Below are 26,416 nucleotides of genomic sequence, written 5' to 3' on the forward strand. Positions count from 1 at the left end.
GAAAAATATGTGCCACACACTATTAGCAGTAAATGTGTTGCTTTGTGATTTGTGAGTCTATCAGAGACAGTGATCGGGTGTGGTGTTTTGGGTATAGTAAGTGCACAGTAATGTGTGCCCCCCTCCCTCCCCCTGGGAAAGAACAAAGTGACCTTGCTATTAGCCAATACATGGCTACACATGCCAAAAAAGGAAAATGATACTATGCACCCAATTAATAGCCAATATAATGTGTCTGGGACAGATGAATGGGATGTGCCCCTTTCATGTTCATTAAGAAACATTTAGACTTGTTGATAGAGGATTTTGTCTGATATCCCAAATTGGCTGTTTTCTTCTCCTTCAGAAGTTTGTGGAGGTGAACATTCTTTGCCATCACTGCACCTTCTCATCCAATTGTTAAACCAAAGGAGGTGGGAGCACGCGACCTTGTGGGCTGCAAACTCCTTCATTGAAACCTGCATATGGTCAGTGCCTCAATGTCAGTTAAAAAAAAGGCAAACATATTTTTCACAAGTCTAAGTTACACATTTTGTGTCATCACCCTCTGACCTACAATGGGATGGCTCAAGTTTTGACCGTGAACAACCTTACTCGCTACGCCTGTTATGGTTTCCACCCACGCACGGCTATCAATCGTTTTCATAAAACGTTTACCTGCAGTTATCAGATTGTTGTCAGAGCAACAGTCATTTCCACTTGTGTGTCTGCAGATACTATGGATTTCAAATATTTCTAGACTACTGTTAATCCTTAACTTGCCCCAACACACCCAAGTATATTTTGACGCAAGTATGTTTTCAGTCTCTAATTTTAGGGCCTCCTAAGACATGATCCTACACCGTCTCACTTATCTTCTCCATGCATTGCCAGTTGTCAAGCCACTGAATTTAAAAAAAGCCTCCAGGCCCTATTTAGTCATTCACCTCACATTCAGCTGAAATGTAATTATAAAGACTGTAATTACATGCAGAGATCAAAGAGTTGTGTGTCAGTGTAGTAGCTGGTTACTTTGAGATTTATTTTTTGTCTCATGTAAGGATGTTTTTTCACCAATGCTAAATATTCTTCTACCATGTATTTAAAAGATTGCTATTTTAACATGACATCTTATGGTATATTATGTGAAAGACAAAAAAAGATTAATCACAAACAAAATATAAGGATATTGACGTTGCATTTGTTATATTGTGTGGTTAAAAATGAATACACAAAGCAACAATAAAAGATATGTCACTGCACTTAAAGACAAGGAATCCTCTTGGCATTGTGTTATGGCCCTTAATTTAGGAACTGAAGACCATGTGGAGACTGAAGAGCATTGAGGCAGACATCCACAATGCAATGGTCTTCAGTAGATTCATGGGAGGAACAGAGGAACAGAGGAGCAGACTAAAAAGCAGCAGAAGGCATTACTCACTCTTTTTCTGTAGCTGGAAAATGGGAGCAATCTGAGAGAGGGGGAGTGTTTGTGAGATCATTTCCTGTCTTTTTTTTCTTTTCTATTTGTCTACTTCAACATGTTTCCATATGCCCCCACTCTGTAACAGAAGAAAAAAAAATCCATCTATGGGGAGCCTGTTTCAGGTAAAGACGTGAACTAAACTGTCGCAGCAAGTAGGGCAGTGAAGGAAAAGTTGAAAAAGAGATGCATATTATGTGGCAATTTTTGCAAACCAACAACTCCAAAAGTAAGAACTGGAAAACCTTTTTTTTAAGTTACAGAAACACAGAAATAAATAAAAGAAAATACTCTTTGTGTTCACATTGAAACTTTTGAAAGTGTGTTGAATGTTTTGCATCACTTCCCATCAAACGGAGAAACATTTCTTTAAATGTTCAACTTTTTTCTGCTCGAACAGGTCAGAGCACATAAAATGGGTACACCACCCTAATTTCACCTTAATTCTTTAGGACAAAGGATTGACCTGACTTGTGGAATGTCAGTGCTCAAGGGTTGAGAAAAGTGGGGGCCCAACAAAGAGCAGAGGTCAGGATTAGGCGGGGGAAGGGTCCCGATAATTGGAGGAATTGATGGCGGCAAACTGAGCTCTTTTGTTTTGAACCGCAGTGTCCCGCATGGCCTGGCTGGCTCTCTCATGGTCCTGCAGAGTACAGGGACAACATAAAGTTAACTTCTCAGTGGCACTCTTTAGTCAAATGCACAGTGAGGAAATAAGTTATTGATCTATAATTAACACAATTGAGTTCAGTTATTATTGACGGAAATGAAAACATGTCTAGTGCCGCCACAAGACCACTAGAAGCGTGTACTGCATTTTTAAATAAAAACTGCAGGGATGTTCCTAAAGTAACAACTGTATGGCTAAGAGTCACAATACATTGATAATACGAGGCCAGGCAATGTCTACTTTTATTAGAACAACAATACATTTTTTGTAATAATTTTTTAGATTGCTTATGGTTCTGTGAGAAGTAAAATTTTCTTTTTTATTTTACTTTTTATTTTATTTGACATTGTGATACAAATTCTTGTAGGAACAATCACAAGTGATGAGTGCGTCCCAATAATAACAACACAAAGACCCAAGAAAATATAAAACAGACAACATTGTCAACAAAAATTAACAAATAAGTACACCTATGTGCATACATGAAATTAAACCAAAATAATTTTACATTCAAGGAGTTAATAAGGTTTCCACATAAAAATAAATTCTAAATAACTAAAATCACTTGTCGTAGCATAAACTGTTTGCATTTTCAGACAATGATCACTTTGGGACATTAGTGTCACTGCAGCAACCTTTTATAAGATTAAAAAAATAGAAAACTAAATTAGTATAAAGGTGAGCCATAAAGCTAACGTTTAATGCGGTATGAATAATAATATTCAGCAAAAGTGAAAATGCAAGTCAAGTAGCAAAACAGAAAATCAATTTAAATGCAGCATGAAACAGTAATTCAAAAAACTGTATCTGAGTATACAGAAAGACACATAATGTAAACCAAAGCTCCTCAAGGGCACTGTGCCAAGAGCTCCTGAAATCCTGCTGCTCTGGATATCGTTGGGGCTGTTGTGGTTGACATGTCTCTTCAGTGTTGTATGGATTAGTCTGTGAGTGCTTTGAGGATTTGGTCTTTTGGTCTCTGTACACTCGGATTTAAAGCAGTGTTTCCCACTATCTCAAGCCAGTTCTAAATGGGTGTTATTCAAACATATGCGTTGTTTCCTTCCCTGTTTGTGGTGATCATGGGCAGGATATCAAGGTTCAGCCTAGGTTTGTAGAGTGTTTTCTCCTAACATTGAGTTATGAACTCTGCTGTTTCTGGCTCCATTTTTGATGCGAAGGAGCCAACTACTCCTGAGTGTAAAGTAACTGGGGGATTAGCCTACCGCCTCCATCACTGAGGCTAAGTATTCGGTCCATAAAAAGACGTATTATCTGATCCAGGTGAGAGAGAAGCAACAATCCATATAGAGGGGTGCAGATATTTCAGGGTCTCATTATTTAAAAAATTGTGCTAGAACGGTCAAATGCATTTGCTGCAGTAATGTAGCCATTATGTGCATGGTGCTGAGAGCTGAACCATAAATCCTGTTAATCGGCTGTTCATCTTTAATTTGACCCTCAACTGTAAGTAGTGACCATCAATATAATGAGAATACAACTAGCTGAAATCTTGGCAAACCTCAAACTCTACATTGGATGGTGGACCTGTGGGAGCCTCCCACTGAAGGACTGGAAAAAGTATCCCAGAACAGATTCAGGACATGCCACAGGGACTACATCTCGGAGGAGCCATGGGAGCACTTGGTGGCGATGTTGTAAAAAAAGGTCACCTGGGAGACTCTACTGACTGTGTTGCCACAGCGACCTTGACTCAGAAAAACTGCTAGAAAATGAATAGATGGATGAGCAGATGGACAGATAGATGACAGATATGATGTGTAAATGTATTATGTATTCACATTGCAGAAGTCGAGCTACTGCATGTATACTTGTACATGCAAAACATAGGTTGAAATACAGCAGCAGTGGCAAGAGACAAGCATATTTCAGTGTCCTATTGCAGTGCAACACAAAATCTGTCAGTGAGCACTTTGCTCCTGCTAATTGACAGTACCAATACCGCACATGCATAATACATTCCTCTGTAAACGGACACAAAGAACTAGAAAGAGTCTCATGTAAACAAATATGATACATACATATTTATCTATTCATATGTTTGTTGTGTTATGTTTAGCTGCATTTTTATTCATTTTTATTGTTGGTGCTACATCACCGTATCATTAAAGTTTAATCTTATTTTTTTTACACTTCAAATTACAATGTTTTTTGTAAACCTCGCATAATTTGTGCTTTTTGTGATCATTTTTATTTTTTCCATTCACATAAGACCTGATTTTTTTATGGCCACATAAACTCACCAGAACCTGTAAAATACTACTCTTGTTGTTTGCTGTGTAATTTACCAAGATTTCTCATCCAAAAAGGTATTGAAAATTGAACAGACAAGTATTATTCAACAACTTATTGCATCCACGTTACGACATAGTATAACATAGTCGTACAGTACGGCCTATTAGGTTGCATAATTGAACAAGAGGATTTAGGATTTAGAGGGATATTTGTTTCCATAGTCAGTTGCACAAACACAGTTATACATGATAGAAACACAGATGCCAGAGATCAAATGGATACAATTTATGCATCTTAATTCTTGGTAACATATAAGTAAAACATATTAAGAGACTGTAATTAATCAAAGGTTAAAATATCTGAGTCTACTGTTATATTACATTCACTACTGAGTTAAAATTCCTTTAAGGTTTTATAAACCTAAGAGTAGCAAAAGTTCTTCCTCTGCACTCCTTAAGTTCAACTGCACTACCTTATTTATTTCACCTTCTATAGCTCCACCCCTGCAACTGGCTGGCCAGAGAAAAGTGGAAATTTCCAGTCATTCCTGCTGCTTTGTAAGAAAAGCTCCTCCTCCTTCTAGTTTCCCGCCTTTCTGCCTACCTGCTCCTTCCTGCTGCAAACAGGCCTGAAGACCTCCCAGCTCCCGGCCCTCTGCTGCTGAACCTTGTGGTGTCCAGCACATTTTACTGTGTATAATAAGAAAACCTACCGTCCCTCACATAGATAAAACACAACATGTTTTATGCTTCTGTAATCATACTTGGTCTATAAATGGATTAGCACAGAAATATGACCCTTGAATTGTATAATGTAAATAATTGCACTTATCTGAATTGCACTTATCTAAAAGAGTTTGCCCTGTTCTTTTGTTTACTATTTTTAAAAAAATGTACATAGTATCGTGTTACCCTCTGAATTACTATTAAGGTTTAAGCTGTGTGTAAATACTGAATTAGCTCTTGAATGATGAACAATCGGGGTTGGTTTGGGATCACAGAACAGATGGTAGATTTGCATTTCTATTTCTCTGGCTGCTCTGATATTCTGGTGTCTGGTTTGTTTCAGAGCTTTCTCACACTCTAAAGCCTTCAACTGACTTGCCTAAGAATCAAAAAATATGTCTAGAGCTTTGGAGATAACAAAGAAGGCCTACGTGTAGTAAGCTACAGATTCTTGAAAACAAGATATCTGTTAAAGTATTCACAGCCTAAAAGGTCCAGGCTATCTCTACGTGCAAATGTGGTTTTACAACTTCCTCTTAATTCAAGACCACAATATAACCGTGTACACATGAGAGGCCCAGATGCTTGCATGAGAATCATTTTTGAAAACTACAAATACAGCCACAACACAGCTGCAGTGGACAATTTTGAGTGTGTTGATGGCATGAGGCACACTGACCTTAGACCTATTGTGAAGCACCAACAAAGAGCCATCTGCACAGCAACCGAAGCTGAGATGAGGGACTCACACACAAGGGGATCGAGGAGGGGGAGGGACACAGGGACCTGGAGAGTGTAAAAAAGAAAACAAATCAGCGATAAAGAAACATTTGAATGGAACTCGATCAGCTGGATCATGTCTGAAACAGCAAAGCAGTTGGTTGTATTATCTCGGAGGTTTGTACAGAAAGAAAACAGGAAGCTGCACAACATATTAGCCCAGAGAGTGTATGGATCTCTCCACTGCTGGTAAAGTGGAAGACAAGAGCTGCTGGCCTAATCACTCAAGAACACATTTCCTGCCTCCTCCATGATGAGATGTAGCCAACTGAAGCCGTTCAAGACTAATATTTAACCCGAACATTGATGGCAAACAGACTGGGTCTCTCATTCATTCTGCCTGCAGAAACATAGTTTCCTTGTCTCAGAATTGATCTGAATGGTAAATATATATTTTATAATAGGTTAATATAATGCATGTAAATAGGTTTCATAGTGCAACCAAAATATGTTTTTTCTTACAGATGGGGTGTGTTTCAAAATGGTGAAAACAAAGACAAAATGGTGTCGGTGGCATCTGTAAAAATCACAAATGTTTCACAGGTAAGACATGAGAATCAGGATTGCTTGGCAACAGCAGTAAGAAAGAATAATCTTGCAGCCTGCGTGGTAGCGGAGAGACTGATCTTGCTGCCACCTAGTGGTGCTCTGCTAGTACATGCTGGGGATGAACTGGCACTAAAAATAAGAATGATCCAAAAACCTTCTCTAAAGCAATGTGTGTGCAGCAATATGAAATAGCCACAATTAGCTGTTAGGTGTAAACCCATGATTGAAGAAGGACTTGATAGAAAAAAAAGTGATATTCTCTTTCCTTGACAGTGTTTGAAAATATGTTCAGGAATATGATTGGCCAGAAAATGCACCAGCTCTCATGTTGCTAAGCAACATCCACTGAAGGGTTGGATGTGGGAGGGAGAGGGTTTTCTTTAGGGGGGGAGGGGGTGTTTGTCTAGGGGAGGGAGCATTTTGGGTGCAGGCAGACTTACTGGGGAAATACCTGGCAAAATTCCCAGATAAACAAAAAAGAGAGAGAGGAGGACAGAGCAGAGACACAGGGCAGGGTTATTTTCTGTATCCAGATAACAATCTTGTCTGAGATAAAGGGAACAAGGCATTTTCTAAGTGCTAACATAGTTTGGTCCCAAAGCAGAACAAGACTGCATGGGGACAGGAAGTTGAGAGCTAAAAACTTTACCTAAGTGAGATGGAAGTTGAAAAGAACTTTACAATACATAATAAATGGCAAGTAGCTTGAGGCAAAATGTGACTCCCGCAATAGTTTTTAAGGGAACCACTATGATTGGCATAACAGGATGTGGGACAGATTTAACAGTTTAACAAGGAACCGATAAGTAGGCTACAGACAAGCATGTAGTTCCCAGATGAATGTGGAGAAATACCTGTGCTCGCATGTTTTTGTCCGTGCTGTTTGGTGTGTTTCCAAGAAACTGAATTAAATGTGACAATCTCACCAGCCTGTAACATGTACACAATCAGATTCAGATTTATTGCCAAGCAAGTTTGCACCTGCAAGCAATTTTCCTTGGTGTATTGGGTGCATACAGTAACAACAAACATTAAAAAGGGAATAAACAAAACAAAGTAATGCTACAGTCAAGTCATGTAAAAAAAAAAATGAAAAGGACTGAAATGGAAAGAGATTATGAGTTGCGACGCAGAAGGTGCAATAGAAAATGGGGAAACTGTTAGGCCTAAGGAAGACAAAAAAGGTGGAAATGTGCTTATATGGAGAGGGAAGGGTAAGCTACACAGCCTGGATGCAGTTGCTGGTAGGTGCAGCCTGCAGAAGGCGGGCCTTGGAAATGGCTGATGCAGGCGGTCTCTACAGGCAATGAGGACTCTTTGTCAGGAATAGGAAATGAGGTTTCTGTTGTGATTAAAAGGAAGGTTTCTATGGCAATGCAGAGAGCCGTGTGCACAGAGAATTTATTGGGAGTGGAGGGGGCTAAGTGAGAGTAGAATTTCAAAGAAAGCAGCCTCCTCTATCTCATCTCCCAGCACCGCCGCCCCTCTGCCTTTCCACAGCACCCTTTTATCTCTCATAATCTGTTTTCATAGCCACACAGTTGAGACTGCCAGGGGGATTATCCCGAGCAAACTGAAGTCATTGGTGGATCAGTCACAAACGTTTCCAAAGTAGCAGTTTCACTTCCCAAAATCACTGCTGTCAAAACCTCACCGGAAAAACATGAACAGATAAGCTAATACAAACCACACAAGTCAAGCTAGATAATTAACATATTAACTAACCTACATGTTTCTTTCTTGTTTAGACAGGTACACTTGTGTCAAATCATCCCCTTTTTCTCATACAGCCCATGATAAAAAAATATGATGGCATTAGTTTGACCTTAAAAACGTAAATATAGTAACACCCTTTGTTAATTGTTTCACTGTAAAAAAAAAAGTCTTAAAATAGGTTCCCGTCCCGATGTTCTCTTTTGTACTGAGGAAGTTGTTCACTGCAGCAGTGACTGCCACGTTTGCCCCAACACAGGCTCACACCAGGATGTTTGGATTAAATGAAATTTGAAACTCCTGAGGATCAAAGTGAAGTTTTTTCTTTTTTTATCCCTGCACGTTTCAAGCCACACTGACAAGATACAGATGCTCTTATTACTGGTACACATGAAAATAATATGACTACACTACAAATAGGTAACTGCCATTATTAGGGTAATCATTGTGGTGTATATAAGCAGAGAACTAAGTTAATGGTAAGGTCACTGTTTATTTAAATAAAAACACAGATTTTATCACAGAAATCTGAATGAATGAGTGTGATCTGCCAAAATACATCTGAGAAAAATCATTATTAGTCCACCAAAAAAAAATCAGTGTTTTCAGTGAAGCGCTAAGAACTCCTCACCTCCTTTTCAGAAACACAGACTCAAGGTCTCAGCATGCCAATTGGAATAACAAAAGGTTCTGCTGCCCCCAACCTTTTCGTTTGAGCATAGCAGCAAGTACCATGTAAGGAAACGCTGCCAGTGAGGGAGGGTTGTACTGCGACCAGCTTGTGTAGTCAAAGCCAGATGGCAAGTCACACATCAAAAGGACAGCTGGTTACCAGGGAATCTTTATAGCTCCAAACCTAATTAGTTCCTACTAAACAAATCATAGCAAGATACAGGCTTCCAAAAAGGCCTTGTCAATAATTCATCATAAAAGGTGACATAGGCATAACATAATTAAACTTTAAATGTTTGTATGTGCAAGCTATATTGATCTATACTGCACAACAAGGGTAAAAGAACTTAACTCGCTAGAGTGTGGAACTGAGAAAAATGACTTCAAAGTATTTTAGTTGTCCAGACAAATCAATTATAGGTAGGACACTGGAAATCTGGCAACTATGTGTTTTAGTATTGAAATGTATCTACATGTAAAATCTGGAGCTCAATCTTGACTTTTAGACTGTGTTTTTTAAGTTGCTGTTAAATAAAGGAAAACCTTTATTAAAAAATAAATAAATAAATAAATTGACTCAATATACTTATCCACATGATAAAGGATGTCTTGAATGTCCCAAAAATATCATCAACTTACAAAACAAAGTTACTGCCTTTAGTCTGGCTCAACGGATGTTTGTTGCTGAGGTGAAGCCTGATGTCTCTCCCGTTTTGCTATATCCACTATCGGGGCGTAGTGCTGCCCAAGACGGTTGTAATTGGTTTAAAGAAATAAAAAAAATAAGCCAAAGCGTTTTTCCTACTAACCCAGAATAGATAGGCAGTGTAGCCAGGCCATACTGCGCTGAGGAGATAGATCTAGCAATGCAAGACTATACTACGGTAAACGATTAAGGCTAGCCCTTCAACTGTGGATGATAAGGATCTCATTTTAAACCTGTGCTCATTGTTTACACCGATCATGTCAATGTGTCAGATTAGTGTGTCTTCCAGGGAGCGTCGTCTGCTATCAAACTGCTGACTGATCTTTGAGGCTTTGGTTGCTGACTGCCGGACTGAAGTCTCTCTCTCTTCAGAACCTATAAATCAGAATCAGAAATAAAGTACTTTAGAAAAATGATCATGATGTGAAGCATAAATAATAATTTAAGTGTAGGATTAGCACTTTGTATTGCACTGACCCCTTGTGTAATTCTTTTGCGAAGTTCCCACTGTGAAAGGGGTCGTTCTTCCTCATCAGTGAGAGGAGACTCGTCTGCATCATTCTCCCCACTGAGGAGTCCAACCAACACAGACACACTCATCAACCTGATGTTCAGAGTGTTTAAATATATACCTTTACTAATTATAAACAAATGGGGATAATAAGAACAGATAAAAGGTTGACCTGTTGAATTCAGGTTGGATGCTAATAGTCTGCTGAAGCAGTTCTGGATTTTGACCCAAAAGAAATTTGGCCAGATCTTTTGGATTGTAGTCCTTTTCCAGATCCTGTAAGAGAGACAATACAGAGACACGCTATATTGCAGAGCAGAAATGAAGGAAAGTACTGTCTATACAACAGGAATGTATGTAAGAACCACAGGCTAACAGGTTACTTTAGAATTGAGGAAAGCTTGAACGGTGAGCAGCTCGTTGGTCTTCTGTTCCACCAGACCCAGGTAGGACATGATGTTGTTCTCGCTGATCCCTGTAGAGGAGCCCAGTAGATCCTCTATCACTGAGCGGTCACACTCCATTTTAGAGAAGATGCTGTTCACTCCTGTGTAATGGAAGAAACTAAAGTCAGGAGTAGCAGCTTATTTTTTTATTTATTAATTTGCATCGATGCTTGTATTTAAAAAAAATCTGTACTTTATAGGACTTTAATTTCCTGATGATTTCATGAAACGTTTTTGGGAAAAATGATCTAATTTGATACTAACTTTAGGGGGAAATTAAACCCATGTAAATATCCACTGCTTATCCATTTAATATTGTACATTGTTCATTATATGTTGAACTGTATGCTTTTCTGTTTGACAAATTTGAATTTCTTGCAATTTCATGCAATTTGAAATGCTGAAGTGCACTGACTAAAAGATTACAGGTTACACTACCTATTTATAAAAATCAATTAATTGGAATTATACTAATTGAACAATGTCTCTATTACACCTTCAATTACTAATTATAAAACGTTAAAATTATAAGGTAATTTCAAACCGGTCAAATGATTAGTTGCAAACCTGATTTTATCTCGTCCAGGATTTTGCTCATGATGCTGGCCTGGTTTTCATAGTCCTCAGCTTGAGACTCAATTTCCTTTTGTTGTTCATCAATGTCTCTCAGCAGAGAGCGATGATCTTGCTCCTGTTGCAAACCTGCTACTCGAAACTGCTCAGTCTCTGCTTGTATCTGGAGATGCACACATTTTAGCACAGAAGTTTAAATATACAGAGAAGTCATATGAAGCAAAACCATTTTTCTCCTTGAATCCTACATGCTCTCTTTCCCACTACAAACTGCTGTCAGAAATAACCAATATTTCTTTACCTTTCCATTTGACTCACTTGAACTTACTAGAATTTGGTAAGAACTCTATGACCCTGGACTCTGTCCATAATACTGGTTGCTTGTAATCTTTGTGAACAAGGAATTTGGTATATCTGTTCTATTGTTGCACTGAATATGAGTATAGGCTAATTTTGTAAAGGTAAAAATGAAAGAAATTAATGACAAGTAAATAAATAACACATACTCACCTGGCTGATGTGATCTGTCAGCGCTTCAACCTCATTGTTTTGCTCATTTACAAAGTTGAAAAGTGCAAAGTTCCGGTCTTCAACTAAACAGCAAAAAAGCAATACAGCAGTCAGATACATTTAGATATTCTAAACTGAGACTGATTATTCTAATTATCAAAGTGGGATGTCGAACTTATTTAGCTTCAGTGTTCGTCCAAAGGTAGAAACACTTTTTTCTCAAAGGAAAGAAATGGCTGTAATTATGATGCCATTGTCATAGAAATAACATATGTCATGTCAGGTACTGTCATAACAATTGGCTTCCAGAACCATGAAGACTGTAAAAAGAGTTGTCACTGTGCATGAATGAGTCTAAAATAGAAAGGTCGTGTTGGTAAGACTCACCCTGGATGAACCTGGTGACCAGCATGTCCAGGTTGTCTTCCCCTGTCACAATCTGGATCCTCTCGAACACCTCCTCTAGAGCGTCCAGCGACTCTTCCCCCGAGTCCATCCTCCTCCGCTCCTTTAGCTCTGACACTGGAACAAACAAGAACCATTACCATCCACATCAGGATCATCCAAACTGGCAGCAGTATTATTATCATTTAATACTATACATGATGTTAACACTAATATTTTTCTTATTTACCTATTCCTCCTTTGACAAACTTAAACCAGCAATGCCAAATCTGTACATCACAATCTTCTACTGTAGTAATTTACATAGATTTTTTTTGGTATCAATGCTGCTACTAGTGGCTAAAACAAGATAAGAAATACTGGGAAAAGGATCCTATTATTTCTATTTCTTTATTATTTCAGTCTATTTATTATTTCTAAATATTTATTTCTACAGTCTCCAAGAACTCACTGGCAGAAGCGACTGTACTGTTTCACCGGTGTTGGTTTCCAAACCAACCTAGAACGTTTCTTGTTTGGTTTGTGTTATTGATTTAATCTGTGGCAGTACAACGTTTACTCTGGCTTCTGTCTGCTTGTGAGTTATGTTTTCCACATTGAAAAAGAACATATATCAATAAAAAGAACAAAAACAATGTGACTAATACATCTGTGGACATGCGATCATGAACTGAAACTAGGCAATGCTATATTGTTTGCCAGTATACAGTTTGGCATGGGAAGAAAATGCCCAATAGATATTGAAGACACAAACAAAGTTCCACATGAAGATCAGATAAGATTGTGCTCATGGGATATATTGTAATAGACTGCAGGGATTCCTGAATGCATTCACAAACCACAAGCTAATATTTGGTGAGATTCCCCACTAAATAAACATTAAATAATTACCACCAGCTTTATCATTCTCACTAACACTTTCTCCATTATCATAATTATTAATCAATAACTGTGTCTTACGCTGTCTATGTCCCATATCTTGGCCATTATCCTGCCCGCTCCTCTCGCTGCACTTGATGGTCATAAACTCTTTCAGGCTGCACTCATGTGCTATAACCCTCTCCAGTTCCTTCATCTCAGTGTTGTACTGGGCCAGGTCCTTCACTGCCTTGTCCCTCATCATGGTCATCTTGGACTTAGCCTCAACCCTAAAGTAGAAGGGCTCAAAATTAAATAAAATATTCAACAACCAAGAGCATGTCATTATGTATTTCACATATTATTGCACATAACTGTCTCAAATCTGACCTGGCATCGTAAGCAGCAGTGGACATGTTGACAATTTCCCCGATCTTCTTGCGCATATCTTGCAGTTCCTACAACACACAAAAATCAGTGCAGGGACGTGTTAAAAATCAGAGTCAAAAACTGTCTCTGAATCCCCTATGGTGTGACCTCTGACCTTGTCCAACCTGTTGTGTAGTTGCTGGAAACGAACACGCTCAATATGAAGAGTCTGCAACTCCTCTCTCAGGTGGCTGTTTTTGGTCAGCTGCTCATTGAAACGAGTCAAGGACTGGACAGGACATACAGCACATACAAAGTTTAAAATAATACAATAGAAGATAATAATATGTGAAGATATGCACTTGAAAAAAAGACAGAACAACAACAAAACTTCTACATGATGATATTGAGGGATTTGTCTGTTTTCTAGGTATGCTGTGGTAATAACTTGCATAACTCACTTTGTCCAGTTTGTATTCCAAAGTGCATATGGCCTTCTGAGTTTTCCGTACCTCAGACTTTTGTGTATCACCAGAACTGACTTCGCCTTTTCTCAGCTCTGCCATCTTCATTTCTATGTTTGCAATCTGCCCCCATTACAGAAACATGACATAAGCTGTGGTTTGTAACAAAACATATCAGTAAACATTTAATTTAGTATCATCAGAGGGAAAAAGGACTTTATTCACCTCATTATCTAGCTCTTTTTGATACTGCTTCTCTTTCCCCAGCTCTTCTTCTAGCATATCTCTCTGCTCCAGCAGAGCTTGAAGACTCTGGGTGTCCTCACTGTCCTGTTGTTGGCGTGACAAGCTCTTACAGGCACCAAGGTTTTGATGCAGCTCCTCCTGCTCCTTCAGCAGCTTCTCTATCTCCTGCCTTAATCCACATTATAAAAACAATCAATCAGGCACACACACACACACACACACACACACACACACACACACACACACACACACACACACACACACAAACACACACACTGTTGACAATGTGATGTGTGCGTAGTGCTTATTCACTGTTGTTTGCGGATCTGCTCCCGGGCTTGAATGTTGTAGGCCTGCCGATCTCCTTCCATGATCCTGAACTGTCTCTGCAGTTTGGCTATTTCTGATTCTGCATTAAAAAAACATAAATTTGCAACTGTCAAAATAACATTACTTAGAGAGCATCAACATCTACTATTTACTGTAATAATAGCAACATAAATAACATTACCTGTACCATCAATATCCATCTCACTGCTGTCTGAGCGGGCGCTTGTGGCCGATCTACCTCTAGGCATTGTTACACTCTGGATGACAATAAAAAGGTAAAGTAACGCTTTTTACAAAAAATATTGAACTTTACTAGTGGAAATGTTATTGTCCTCTTACCATTAAGTTGAATCAAACATACTCTCATACTAAGTGTTCAAACCTAGATTTAAAGCGAAATATGTATATTTTTATTTTTATTTTACATGACATGACAAAAAATAAAACTTACACGAGGGGGAAATGACATTATCTTACTTACTACTTGTAAAATACATTTAAAATTATAGTTTTTTATTCAATGAATGCAAAATGATTTTACATTGAACAACACACATTTGTCTTCACAAACCTTTTGTGTGCGCGGCAGCAAATTGTAGTTTTTAATTTATAGGACAAGTCATCAAATCTAAGATGCATCTAATGCACATTAGGTACTTATACATAACAAAGGACTATGGTTCTTACTAGCTGGTATGAAAAACTTGCAATTAGTTAGCTTGTTTATAGTTAGGTAACAAAGCATCAAAAAAGTTGCCAGCTGGCAAGGACAAATAAGAATTTATCTCGCAAGTTTGAAAAGTAAAGTTCTTACCTCATAGGACACACAGCAGGCTCACAGTAGTCTGAGTTGTTAGCAACCGTTGTTAAGTGCCCTGGGACTATCGTTTCCCAGTGTAAACATGGCCTTACCCAGGAAGACGATGGAATGTCCCGCCCTACTCTGCCTTACTCTGCTTCTGATTGGCTTACATGATGATATTACCCTAACCACGCCTCATGCCCAGGGGTGTATGGCCCATGTCTATGTACAACGAGTACTCAGAGGAAGAGTAGGGCGGGACAAATTCCTTCGCCATCCTAGGAAAACGCTACTTCATAAGCCTATATGCTAGATGCAGATGCATTCAATAACTGTTTTATTTAAAGTCAAAACATAAATAAAAAGTCTTAACGTGAATCTGACATAGCTTATTATTAGCAAATCAGCCTATTTGTAAAAAAAAACCACATTGATGATAGCCTTACTGACCTATTTTAATAGCTTAATATTATGCACTAACAATGTATTAAAGGCTTTGGGACACCAACACGATATCACGCCCAGTTTAGTATCCAATTTAATTTTATGCTTTAGGGGGTCCCTGATCTCTCTCTCTCTCTCTCAGTTAAGGTGTCCTTGGTTTAAAAAAATCCTGCAGTAGGCCTACATTTGAGGATGGGCTGCCATACAAGACTGACGCTTTGAGGACAAAGGTGATCTGAGTAGCTTAGCTTGAAAGTTTCCCCATTTCTTACTTCTAAGTTACTCGACTTAACATCAATGGTTAAGTACCGCATCTTTTTTTAGTAGGCAAGCAAAAAAGATTTTCCTATGGTTCTAAACCGTCCCCGGTAACAATACAGTGTAGAAATACTCCGTTACGAGGGAAAGTCATTCATTTAAAAGTGTACTTATGTAAAAGTACCAAAAGTACAAGACTCAAAAAAGTACTCATTTTGCAGAATAGCCCATTTCAGAATGACATTTATTATTATTTTGGTTTATGATATTGTTGCATTTGTGGGTACACATCACTTTAATATTGCAGCAAAAAAATGTGGCGTTCATTTTAATTGATATCTGATTGATATGTTGCTTTAGTCTATTGCTGAGTAGCAGTGGGTAACAATACATTCCTATTGTTTGATAGCATAATGTATTTGTTTCATAACTAGTAACTAAAGTTACCAAAGAAATGTAGTGTGTCACAGTTTCTAGAAAGTTGATTTGGGTCCAAATGCAAGTGACCAAGCAGGCAGGTTGACGGAACAAGAGGTGAGCTTTAATAACATGGAGCTGATTCCAAAACCACAAGGGATACGAAATACTGCATATTGCAATAAAGAACAGCTTATTATAGCCTAATGTAAAATATGTTTTGTAGCCTATACTGTAGGCCCGAACTAGTTTAAAACATGAAATCCACAAACACTCTTTATTAAGCATGCAAATGTACATTTTACAAAATAGGATTGTTACAGATATTTTCTTTGAGATTCTATTTACTACTTCCCTGTCTCTGTCTGTGGCTGAGGTTCCTCCTGAGCTTGCGTTAGTGGGACGCCCTCTAGGAAGGTACAGAAGTGCTCTGCTGTATTGAGCTCAGGTTTTCTCAACAGCAGGTAGCATTTTGGGAAGTAGTAGACAGCCACCAGTCCCAAGTTGCTTGCCAGGGTGAAAAAAACATGGGCAATAGACCTTTCCTTGTTATTCAAGCCTATGTAAATGGGAATAAAGGTCACCCAAATCACACAGTAGATCAAGGAGGCAAAGGTGATGTCCCTGGCAAGGTTATACTGATGAGGAGGCTGTGCTGCCATGAAGGTACACATGAATGATATAAGGGCCATTACACCGTTGAAGCCTTGTATCATGGCAAATCCAATCAAGGGTTCCACTGGACATGCCAGAAATTCTCTCACAAAGTCTATTTTCATGTTTAACACATATTCAGACAGTGAGGGTCCTTCCTGAACAAACCAGACACAGAGACCAGCCTGTACAGCACAGCAGACCAGCACAAACAGCCAGCTTCCAGGGCCTCTTAGTATATGGAGGTGAGAGGCGGTCGTCTTTGGGACCTCTGTCACGTAGAGTATCTGTTTAAAAATAGGGGATTGCACCCTGATTACAACGTTGACTCTTTATTTTGTATCCAGTACAGTGATGTATTTGAATGTATTGTCATTTCTCACCTGTAGTGAGATGGACATGATAATGGAGATGGGTACTGTTTGGAAAATGGAGGTGAGGGGCAGCTGAAGATAACACACCACGTCCCCTGGCTGCCCCAGGAAGAGCAGCAGACTGAGGCAAGCTCCCATCAGGCTAATCAGAACCACAAAACTCAGGGCTCCCCCAGAGGCAGCTACCAATTGGGTCTCTCTGTGTTTCAGGAACACAACACCCACTGACACCTGACATACCAGGAGCAACATCCCTGCCATCATCATTGCCAGAGCCACAGGCGTGTCCCAGGACAAAAAATAAAAGGTGGGTTTGGTGCAATTAACGCTGCGGTCCTCAGACCATTGACCTTCAGGGCACTCTTTGCACTGGATGTCCTCTATGAGAAAGCACAACAATACGTTTTTGATGGCAATGGTTTGATTGCCGAACTATTAATGTATTGCAGAGAGTTAGATGCAAAGAGTAATACCACTGTCAGACAGGAATGTGATGTGTAGAACAGCCTATTTCCCCCACCTATTACACATTCCTTTAAATAAAGATCAAATAATTGACAGATACCACATTACCCTCATTTGCCTGGTAAGTGCCTGCCAAACAGTCGATACAATCAAAACAGCAGGAATGGAAGCCTTTGACTCTGCGAACCCGGCCTGGCTCACATGCTGCTGAACAGGTGGACTCAGGTACCTGCATTACAGTTAGGATTGTCACGACAACAATTACAACATTTCAGAGACCCAAACTGGATTAACCACAATTAAAGTATACATTTTTAAAAGTTGATATCACGTTTCTAATAGATTGCTGAAATTACCGCTGAGTTTGCAGTGTGCCATTTGAAGAGGGTTTTGTTGATCGACAGTTGTTGATAAAAACTTCCAACATGTACTAACTTTAAACCAGAATCAGTCCAGTCCCACTCAATCACATTATAGCCAATATTTGGGTTGCCGTTTGAGTCAAACTTTAATTGAGTGCCATTTATGTTTATAGAAGTATTCTTTAAAACTTGCAACAGCTGCAAAAGAAGATTTTATTCATCAATTAGTCTCAATGTTGTTGAAAAAAGGAATTCCAAATTGCAAACACTTAAATACAGCAGACAATACACAGAACAAAATCTATTACCTTCCAGGGATAGATTTTGGTTTCAGGTCCCTGGATGCAGGCAGTTGAATTGCATCCCAGTAGGTTGTGCAGTGCCTGTGCCACACTGTAGATGGCAGCATACACACTGAAAGCTGAGCGCTTCACTGCGTCGCCTGTTACCAAGGTAATGTTAGCAGTTGACAAGTTCCAACACTGTGGGCAGGGATTGTCAGGATTGCCTTTGACCTTTGGTGTGGAGAGGGTCTTATTCGCCCTCTCCTCACTTATTTTGGTAAAGAGCGCCTGTGTGTAGTCAGTGAGAAGATCCACATTCTGTACCTTGTTTAAGAATCCAATTATTGTTCCGATTGATTGGACATTGGGGAGGGAAGCCACTTGATCACTAATGACCCAACTTGAGCTGGCAATCCACACAGCTGTTACATTTCTCCTGATGACCTGGAGGGGATGGCATTAGATCATTGGTACTGAGTTGAATATAATCTGTTCACCAATAACTTGTATTAATAACAAGGTTCACTAACCTCTTTAATAAGTGCCAAAGCTGGCTCTGTAAGAGAAAAGACTACCACCACTCCAACTTTTGTTGCTTGGATATTGTCGATGATGTTATGGATTGCTGATTCAACGTTAGTGTAGACTGGAATCAACCCTTGATAGGCTACACAAATAGACTTATTTTCTGCCATTTTGGAGAATTCCTGCACACCTTGTTGTCCATACTCCTCGTCACTGCCAACCACTGCCACCCAGTTCCAGTTGAACTCCTTCAGCAGAAGCGCCATGACTTCCACTTGCCATTTGTCACTAGGCACCGTACGGAAGAATGACGGATAGAGAAGCTTATCACTGAATTTGTCACTGGTGGCACCAAAACTAACCTGAAGTGAGAAAAGTCATAATATACCACTTTTTGTTTTTACCACACTGATGTATTGACATGTAAAGCCTAATGGAAATTTGACTGAGGTTGCAGAAACATTTGCAGTGCAAGTGGGCAGTGTTTTTTTATGTAACTAATCTATTAAAATTAAAAGCCAAAACAATTGACGATCGATAGTGATGGATGAAAAAATTAATATTTTTCTGTAATACAGCTTGCTTTGTAGGACAGTGAGTAGTCATCCTGTTCTAACAATTTAAGGCTTACTTCCATTCGAGATAAAACAATCAACTTCTTGTGGGACACTGTAGAGTACATATAGAGTATTTAGTTTTAACATTGGGAATATGTTTTGAGGAAATGTCTATTCAGCCCAAGACGTAAATGTAATGGACATATTTGTAACAAAACCTGTGGCATCAGAAAGAATCCCAGGAGTTTTCCTATGACCAACGCCATTTCTGAGGTTAGAGGACCAATCACTGCTGATATGCTGGTCTCATAGTTGGTGTAATTACACTCCACAGATAGCGCTTTGGTAGATTTTGCAGTGAGGAACGAGATGGTGGGCTTCACGATGACGGCAGGTTGTTTGCATGTGTCATAGATTTCATAACCCAAATTAACGCCAGGGAGCAAAACTGTGTTTGCATTGATTTCATCCACTGCATATTTCATCACTAGAGCAAGGCCCAGTCCAAACTCATTTAATCTGTGGAACCACAGGCAGAAAAAAACAAAATAGAAACCTTGTTAGTCAGTTTACTCACACATATTGGTTCAGAAACTCAATTAATAGGGTCATTATTTCTCAAAGATGCTATTTCACACAACCTGTTACCTTTTACAGCTGATGTTGTTAGGCTCTGTCCTCTGGCTGAGGTTGCTGGTGAGGTAGTTGATGGGAAACAGCCCTCCAAGCATAATGTCCCCAGGCAAACTAAAGAGACTGGTAGAAATGTTGTGAAACCATTCAGGTGGACTCACACTGTAGCTCAGTCTGAATGCCCAGCACAAAACCAGCAGAGTGAAAGGTGCAGCCATGATGCAGATGAGCCAGAGACTGACACTCAAGTAACAAGAACAGCGTGCTATGTGTCACTACATCAGCTGTTGTATGCAAACTTACCTATAACCACCCAAGCAAAATTGGTTCCAAAGGCCCCTCCCCTGCCCAGCCACCTGAAGGTGCAACACAGAGTAACTGCAAATTATGTGAAATGATCCTTATAGTATTCGCCCAAATTTACATTTGTGGTATACATGGACATGAAGATCAGCATCCCTTTACTTTTATAATAAAGATATGTTTTGTGTATTATTGTTTTTGAAAAAAAACAATAGCTGTAGTATTAATTGAAACTATTGTAACATTATTGTGATTTAGATTGATTTAACCTGCGGTGTGAAGGAACTGTGAATGGTGGCATCTTATTTAATGGCATTATTGTTTGTCTAATTTGCAAGGCACTGCAAGAGGTACACATTTACTTTGCACCTTTCGTGTATGTAGCCTCCATCTGTGTGTGGGTCGTGCAAGTGGTGTTAATCTTTCCGGAGCATTTTCCTGACATTTGCTTGTGGTTTGCTCTTTGAGTCACTTTGGTGTAACTTTTTTTTTTGGTGTATCTTTCAGCCACATTAAATGCAGGAAATTCCTTTTTGCCTACTTACCCTGATTTGTTATCACAGCAAAACCTCCCATTTATCACTTTGCAAATGTTACTTTTTGTGGGTAGCTTATCATGTATTCTTAGGTAAAACATTTACAACACTAAACCTGTCACTGTCACCGGTGTGCCGTTATGAGAACCAGGAATGAGCATCAACAACAATACTGCCAACGCTCATAATACAATATACGTTAAGAACTTTTGTATTAAATGTTTTTATGTTGTTGTTGTCATGTTTTGCATTCACCGCAGTTTTGCTTTTGCATGTACATTTGCATGCAACACTGGATGTTGGTCATTTACACAAGGACATTGACATGGACATTTCCTTCCAAGATATTTGCATAAACCTCCAGTAGACACAGTATGTGCTCTTTGTCCTTTACAATAACAACATTGAACAAGCTATACATTTTGGTTGATAAGTTCCATTTTTGTGCGTGTCATTCTCTCTGTTACAGGTTCAGGCTACTTGTTTTTAGAGCTGTTGGTCACATTACTTTAAAAACCATATAACTTTCTTATTGAGTTGCCGTGTTGTGAAATAAAAACCAATGTGAGACACTTAAGTTATAAAAAGTAACAATAATAATAATAATAATAGTAATAATAACATTTTGTATACATATTTCCTAATTATAATTAGGTTCTTCTGAGTTTATAGAGTTAAATGAACATCATCAAAATCAACCCAGCTCGCTTCTGTTTTGGTCATCTAAATTATAAAATGTCTTGCCCAGAAAACTTTTCACTGCCATCATTACTTCTCCAAATTTGAAGCAAAAATTAAGCATAATCAATAAATAATGCTTCTCAGAACCTATAAAATGACAAAAAGTGAACAAGTGAAAATTCCCCTTTTTGTAATGCAAAATCTACAAGGTGAACTACAGGCTAACCTGTTTTGAACAAAGGCTATGTTGTTTGCCATTACATCACTAAAGTAAGACGTCAATCAATAGGGAAGGATTATTAAGTAATCACAAAAAAAAATAATAACACTTTACAGGCTAGCGGACTGAAATTGCATAGTAACTAATTAATTGCAGCCCAGATTAATTGACAGAACAAGATGTGGAAAGTAAAAATGGAAACAAACAGGAGACTGCTTCATAGTATTATACTCCAAGGAAGAGTTAGGTCTTATCAATCAAGTTCTTGTTTATTTCTCTGTGTGTCTACATACTCACTGACAAAGTCCCAAACAAAGTCAATTTAATCAGGAAAGACATGTTTGCAGATTTGCAAATAACATTGTTTGTACAGCTCAAATAATATGTACAACGTCTTTGGCACTTAGACCTCATCGCTGTACGAATCTTTCATGTACAGAGAAGCATCAGACTCCCCGATGGAATCTAGACACCGGTGCTGGCGACGAAGGAGCCCGAAGACCAGACCGAAGGAAGCCCCGGATCGGTCTGATGGAGTAGATGACTGGAGGTAGAAGGGGAGGTAGAGGTCCCTGTGCACTCTTTGCCTGCAACAACAGCTGAATAGCAAAGAGTGAAATGATTATTTAAAGCAGGGTTTTGACTCTGTGATTGGCCCTTGCTATTTGTGTACGATTCTGATTGGTTTAGCAGGAAGGTGACCGCCTCCAACAGCTGATTTGAGTAAGGTAGAGCATTGATTAAGAGTGAGTTCTTCCTGAAAAAAATTACACTGAGATGCATTTCAATTAGGAGAGACTAGTTGTAGATATGCAACAGTTATACACAGCATGATAAAATATACATTTATTAGGATAACAGCTGAATTGATTTAGGTGCAATGATTAAAAGTTAGGTCTTCCTGAAAGAATTTACGCTGAGCTACAATAAAGGGAGTATTTTTTTTTGTAATTGCCTCACACGGGCAGAAGTATTGTTCAGTATCAGATGTGAATTTCACTTAATTAATAGGTCAATAATTAGTTGCTGCATGGAGCAAAGAAAGCCACGAAGCAATTACCATGCACACCTTTTAATGTTACTTGAATTGACATAGGCTACAGTTGGAGTTGTCATTTATTAAATATTTTGTAATTGATTATGATGATCTCTTTTTTAATCTACATTCGTTTTAATGAGTTACAGTGTATACAGAAAAATTCCACATAGACATATTTGTGTCATAGTCTTAGTTTTTGTTCATTGGCATTTGGCATTTCATGTTGCATCACAACACAGAATATCAAGTTCACCCATCCTAGTTATCCATTGAACAATATACATTTATCTTTAGTGTGCACTGCTGCATGTTCTTGTAATGATACCTCTCCGTACTTGCATCACATGCTCATGTATATTTTTCTGTTGAGGTGAACAAAGCGGATTTGAAGACATATCAGTTACAGGAACAGTTTGCTCAGGGACGTATTCTGTTGCCTATCATGTTAGTCATCTTGACGTAAGAAGACATGTGACGACACACAGTGTTTTTTATTTAATTCAGCTTGCCCTGTACAGTCTGCTTGTTCCATCTTCAGATCATTCTTTAACAAAAAGCCGGCATTGAAGGTTTTTTCCTTTGTGAATAGTCACAATTGCTTTATTTGCAGAAACATTTAAAAAGTCTCTGACTGGCTCGGTGTTGCTGCTCTGTTCTTGTGTGCAGACAGTGGACTCAGATTGAAATCTAGTACATGTTTGAGCAGATTTCTTTCTCAAGCATGAAGTCACCTTTTGCCTTGTTCTGTTCACAGCTACGGCAAAACTTTCATTAATGATCTGTGCCAGCGTCTCACACTAACACATATTTTTCATAAAAAGTGGTTGACACATTTAGCCACCTGATTCTGGCTGCCTCAATTCAGCTCATTAGTCCATCAATCCCTGAGTGTGAAAATGTACAGTACATAGCTCAACCACTAGATGCCAGAAATGTGTATTGTATTATCTTCACCTATTGGACTCACACAGTCTGCCTTGCGAGTGGGGCTGTTGAATCTGGCACTCTACATGTATGTAAAGATGTGGAACATTTATGATTTATGATGAGCTGGAAGCCCGAGGTGAGAAACTGTAGACATTTTGTGTTGCTAGTGATGGAAGTGAAGGTGGAGCGTCGTTTAGCAGTGTGAGCAGCAGGTACATTGTGTAGGAAAGGGCTGTTTGAACAACTGATAACAGAGGGAGTCAACCCGCACAAATACTAAAGTGATTTTCTTGGTGCTACTTTGTTTTGGTTTACTCAGAATGTGTAGACACACTTTGTCCTGTAAGCCTGAAACCATGTTACTGTGATTGTTAGTAGATTTCCGTGGGTTAACCTTATGACCTGCAAATCAGGGAACATTGTTGCACAACATTGCTCAGATTGAGAAAACATAGACGTTCTTTCCATCAAAGGAACACTGTTATGTGAAAAAATAGATACTCTCGCACGGAAGGGTGCTTTGTGCCTTTGTGCCAGTGACAATGTACTGTGGCTAGAAAACAAAACATGCCACAAGTACCCCCTCTGTCAGTCCCAAATGGCTGTGACTGTAGCAAAACACTGTCTGAGCTACATTCCCTCCCTGAGAGAGACCCAGGAATACCACCCTCTTTCCCTTGCTTCCTTTTGCCCTCCTTTTCGTCAACTACTCCCCCCTTTGCTTGCACAGTGGCCGGATCAGCCTGCTCTCTAATCTCTATCGCTGGCCTGAGAAACACTGGGCCTGTTGTTGACATGCTGGCCTCATACCCCACAGGGGCTGACAAATTATTAGCCAGCCTCTCTGTGCAGAGTGAGGACAGCCAGCCAGCAAGCATGTGCAGCCAGACAGCAGAATACTAAACTGTGCTGCTGGACATCTGTCTTGATCAGCTCTGTGGCAATAATGCTGGAGGGAACAGGGAACGACGAGATCCTGTTGTACAACGGGGGGGGGGGGGGCAGGCTGGTCAGGGTTAAACCGGCTGCTGTGGTGCAACATTGCTCAGTTTACAACATCATGCAGAAAAGCATGTGCGTGTTATCACAGCCTGAACATGTGTGTTATGGAGGTGTTGTTACTGCACCATGAAGGGTTAAATAAAGGATTCATCCTCCCCCTTCCAGCAGTAAAACTTGTTCTTCTTCGCGTCTTTAGCCTATGTGTGTGTGTGTGTGTGTGTGTGTGTGTGTGTGTTTGTGTATGTGTATGTGTGTGTGTGTGTTTAACCAAAAGTGCCTGCAAATTAACCAGCTTTTTAGAACTGTGTGGGCACTGTCCAAGGGCTGGAACAATGATGTTTGCACTCTGGACTTACTAACTAGTAAAAAAAAAAAAAAGACTCTTTGGTGTTTGATTCTGAAAAATATTTGCAGTTCAAATCAGGGACAAGAGTGTTTGGCTTCATCTCTGCCAGTCTGCTCTGTTACTTACATAGCAGGGAATATCACAGCAGCTCATTGGCTTGAAGCAGTAGGAATTTTATGCGCTTGTTAAATAATCAGAGTAAGGAAAAGTGTTTTACCTTGCTGACTTGCACAGTTGTCACGCAAAAAAATCTGAGTTCCTATTATGAGTGTTGCATGATTTATTCCGACTATGAGGGCAGAATGTTGGAGCGGGGAGGAGTGAGCAACAGCATGACCGAGGAACTTGAGTTTTTGACATCAATCTTACAATTGATTTGGTTATCTTTAAGTTTGTGCAAATGCAGTGTATACAGATCCAGGTTGTCACAGCTGTAAATCTGGTGGCATTATGGATCACTGAACTGGAGAGATGTACAGTTTGTGTTGTACAATACATTGCAGACATGCACAAAGTACAGTTACTCCACACTGTATGCTGAATAGAAAAAGTAAGAAGTGCTCAGTTGTTGTCTTGTACATAACATGAACAACATTGGAGTCATTTGATTATCTGATAAGGAACGTCATTGTGCTCATAGTATAAAAACATATTCAGATATCATTTTCAATGTTTAGTAAATGAAATTAACAACGTAATAGTTTGATAATTGCATCAGCCAGGATGTGTGTAACTGATCCATGTTATTGATGTTCTCTGGGGGCCTCAAATGGACATGAGTCTGACTTCGTATCTATTGTTTGTGCCTCATTTAGCGAGTTATCTGTGATCTCTCAGTTACTCTGCTCTACTGCTGTGGTTTTGTACCTGCTGGAAATGTTAATGTCAGACATTTTCTGAAAAAGGAAATAAGATGGAATCTACACAGTATTATTACATTGAAAATATGTTGTTGATATGGTGTTACACTGAGAGTAAACATTGTCAAACACATTGAAGTGGACATAATATACACTTTCAACATGTGCTCTTGCTTTTACAGGTTAGCGTAGCAGATAGCTAACATCAGATCCTTGAAGACCCAGAAAACCGGAGTAGAATCTAAGCTTTTGTTTAGGATCTTTCCAATTTTGTAAATCTAAAATTTTGTAAAACATAAAAATATGGTATTACAAACTGTCCATATACTTATGCAACTCAAGTCTAGCATATAGCCATCCCATAAGAAAAATAAGTAGCCATAATCATAAGACTTGCAGCACTAAGCTAAATTTAACATGGCTGTCATGGAGAAATGCTAATAGCGATTTGCATCTATAATTACAACATTAATGTTATGCTA

The 26,416-nt window shown here is 39.1% G+C and overlaps 2 protein-coding genes across 3 annotated transcripts; both read right to left on the reverse strand.

Annotated features, from left to right (window-relative positions):
* Positions 1–8,480: 8,480 nt before the first annotated feature.
* On the reverse strand, positions 8,481–15,192 carry ccdc114 (coiled-coil domain containing 114). 2 transcript variants are annotated; one of them, XM_034869085.1, is made up of 15 exons: positions 15,060–15,192; positions 14,433–14,502; positions 14,228–14,324; positions 13,895–14,084; positions 13,667–13,792; positions 13,381–13,494; positions 13,227–13,294; positions 12,939–13,126; positions 11,961–12,095; positions 11,574–11,656; positions 11,058–11,226; positions 10,428–10,591; positions 10,217–10,320; positions 10,011–10,101; positions 8,481–9,908 (listed from the first exon to the last, which is right to left on the reverse strand). In XM_034869085.1, the coding sequence occupies exons 2-15, from the start codon at positions 14,491–14,493 to the stop codon at positions 9,807–9,809; spliced, it is 1,692 nt and encodes a 563-aa protein (XP_034724976.1). In that variant the 5' UTR covers positions 14,494–14,502; positions 15,060–15,192; the 3' UTR covers positions 8,481–9,806. The 2 variants fall into 2 exon arrangements, with proteins under 2 accessions (XP_034724976.1, XP_034724975.1); XM_034869084.1 differs by having other exon boundaries at positions 14,427–14,502.
* Positions 15,193–16,424: 1,232 nt separating this feature from the next.
* On the reverse strand, positions 16,425–20,304 carry LOC117943137 (taste receptor type 1 member 3). The gene is made up of 8 exons (XM_034869078.1): positions 20,036–20,304; positions 19,606–19,906; positions 18,836–19,192; positions 18,330–18,749; positions 18,016–18,219; positions 17,768–17,888; positions 17,204–17,574; positions 16,425–17,107 (listed from the first exon to the last, which is right to left on the reverse strand). Exons 1-8 carry the CDS (start codon positions 20,236–20,238, stop codon positions 16,514–16,516), a joined length of 2,571 nt encoding a protein of 856 aa, XP_034724969.1. The 5' UTR covers positions 20,239–20,304; the 3' UTR covers positions 16,425–16,513.
* Positions 20,305–26,416: the final 6,112 nt, after the last annotated feature.

The sequence above is a fragment of the Etheostoma cragini genome, chromosome 4 (genome assembly GCF_013103735.1).
Source record: "Etheostoma cragini isolate CJK2018 chromosome 4, CSU_Ecrag_1.0, whole genome shotgun sequence".
Classification (NCBI taxonomy): Eukaryota; Metazoa; Chordata; class Actinopteri; order Perciformes; family Percidae; genus Etheostoma; species Etheostoma cragini.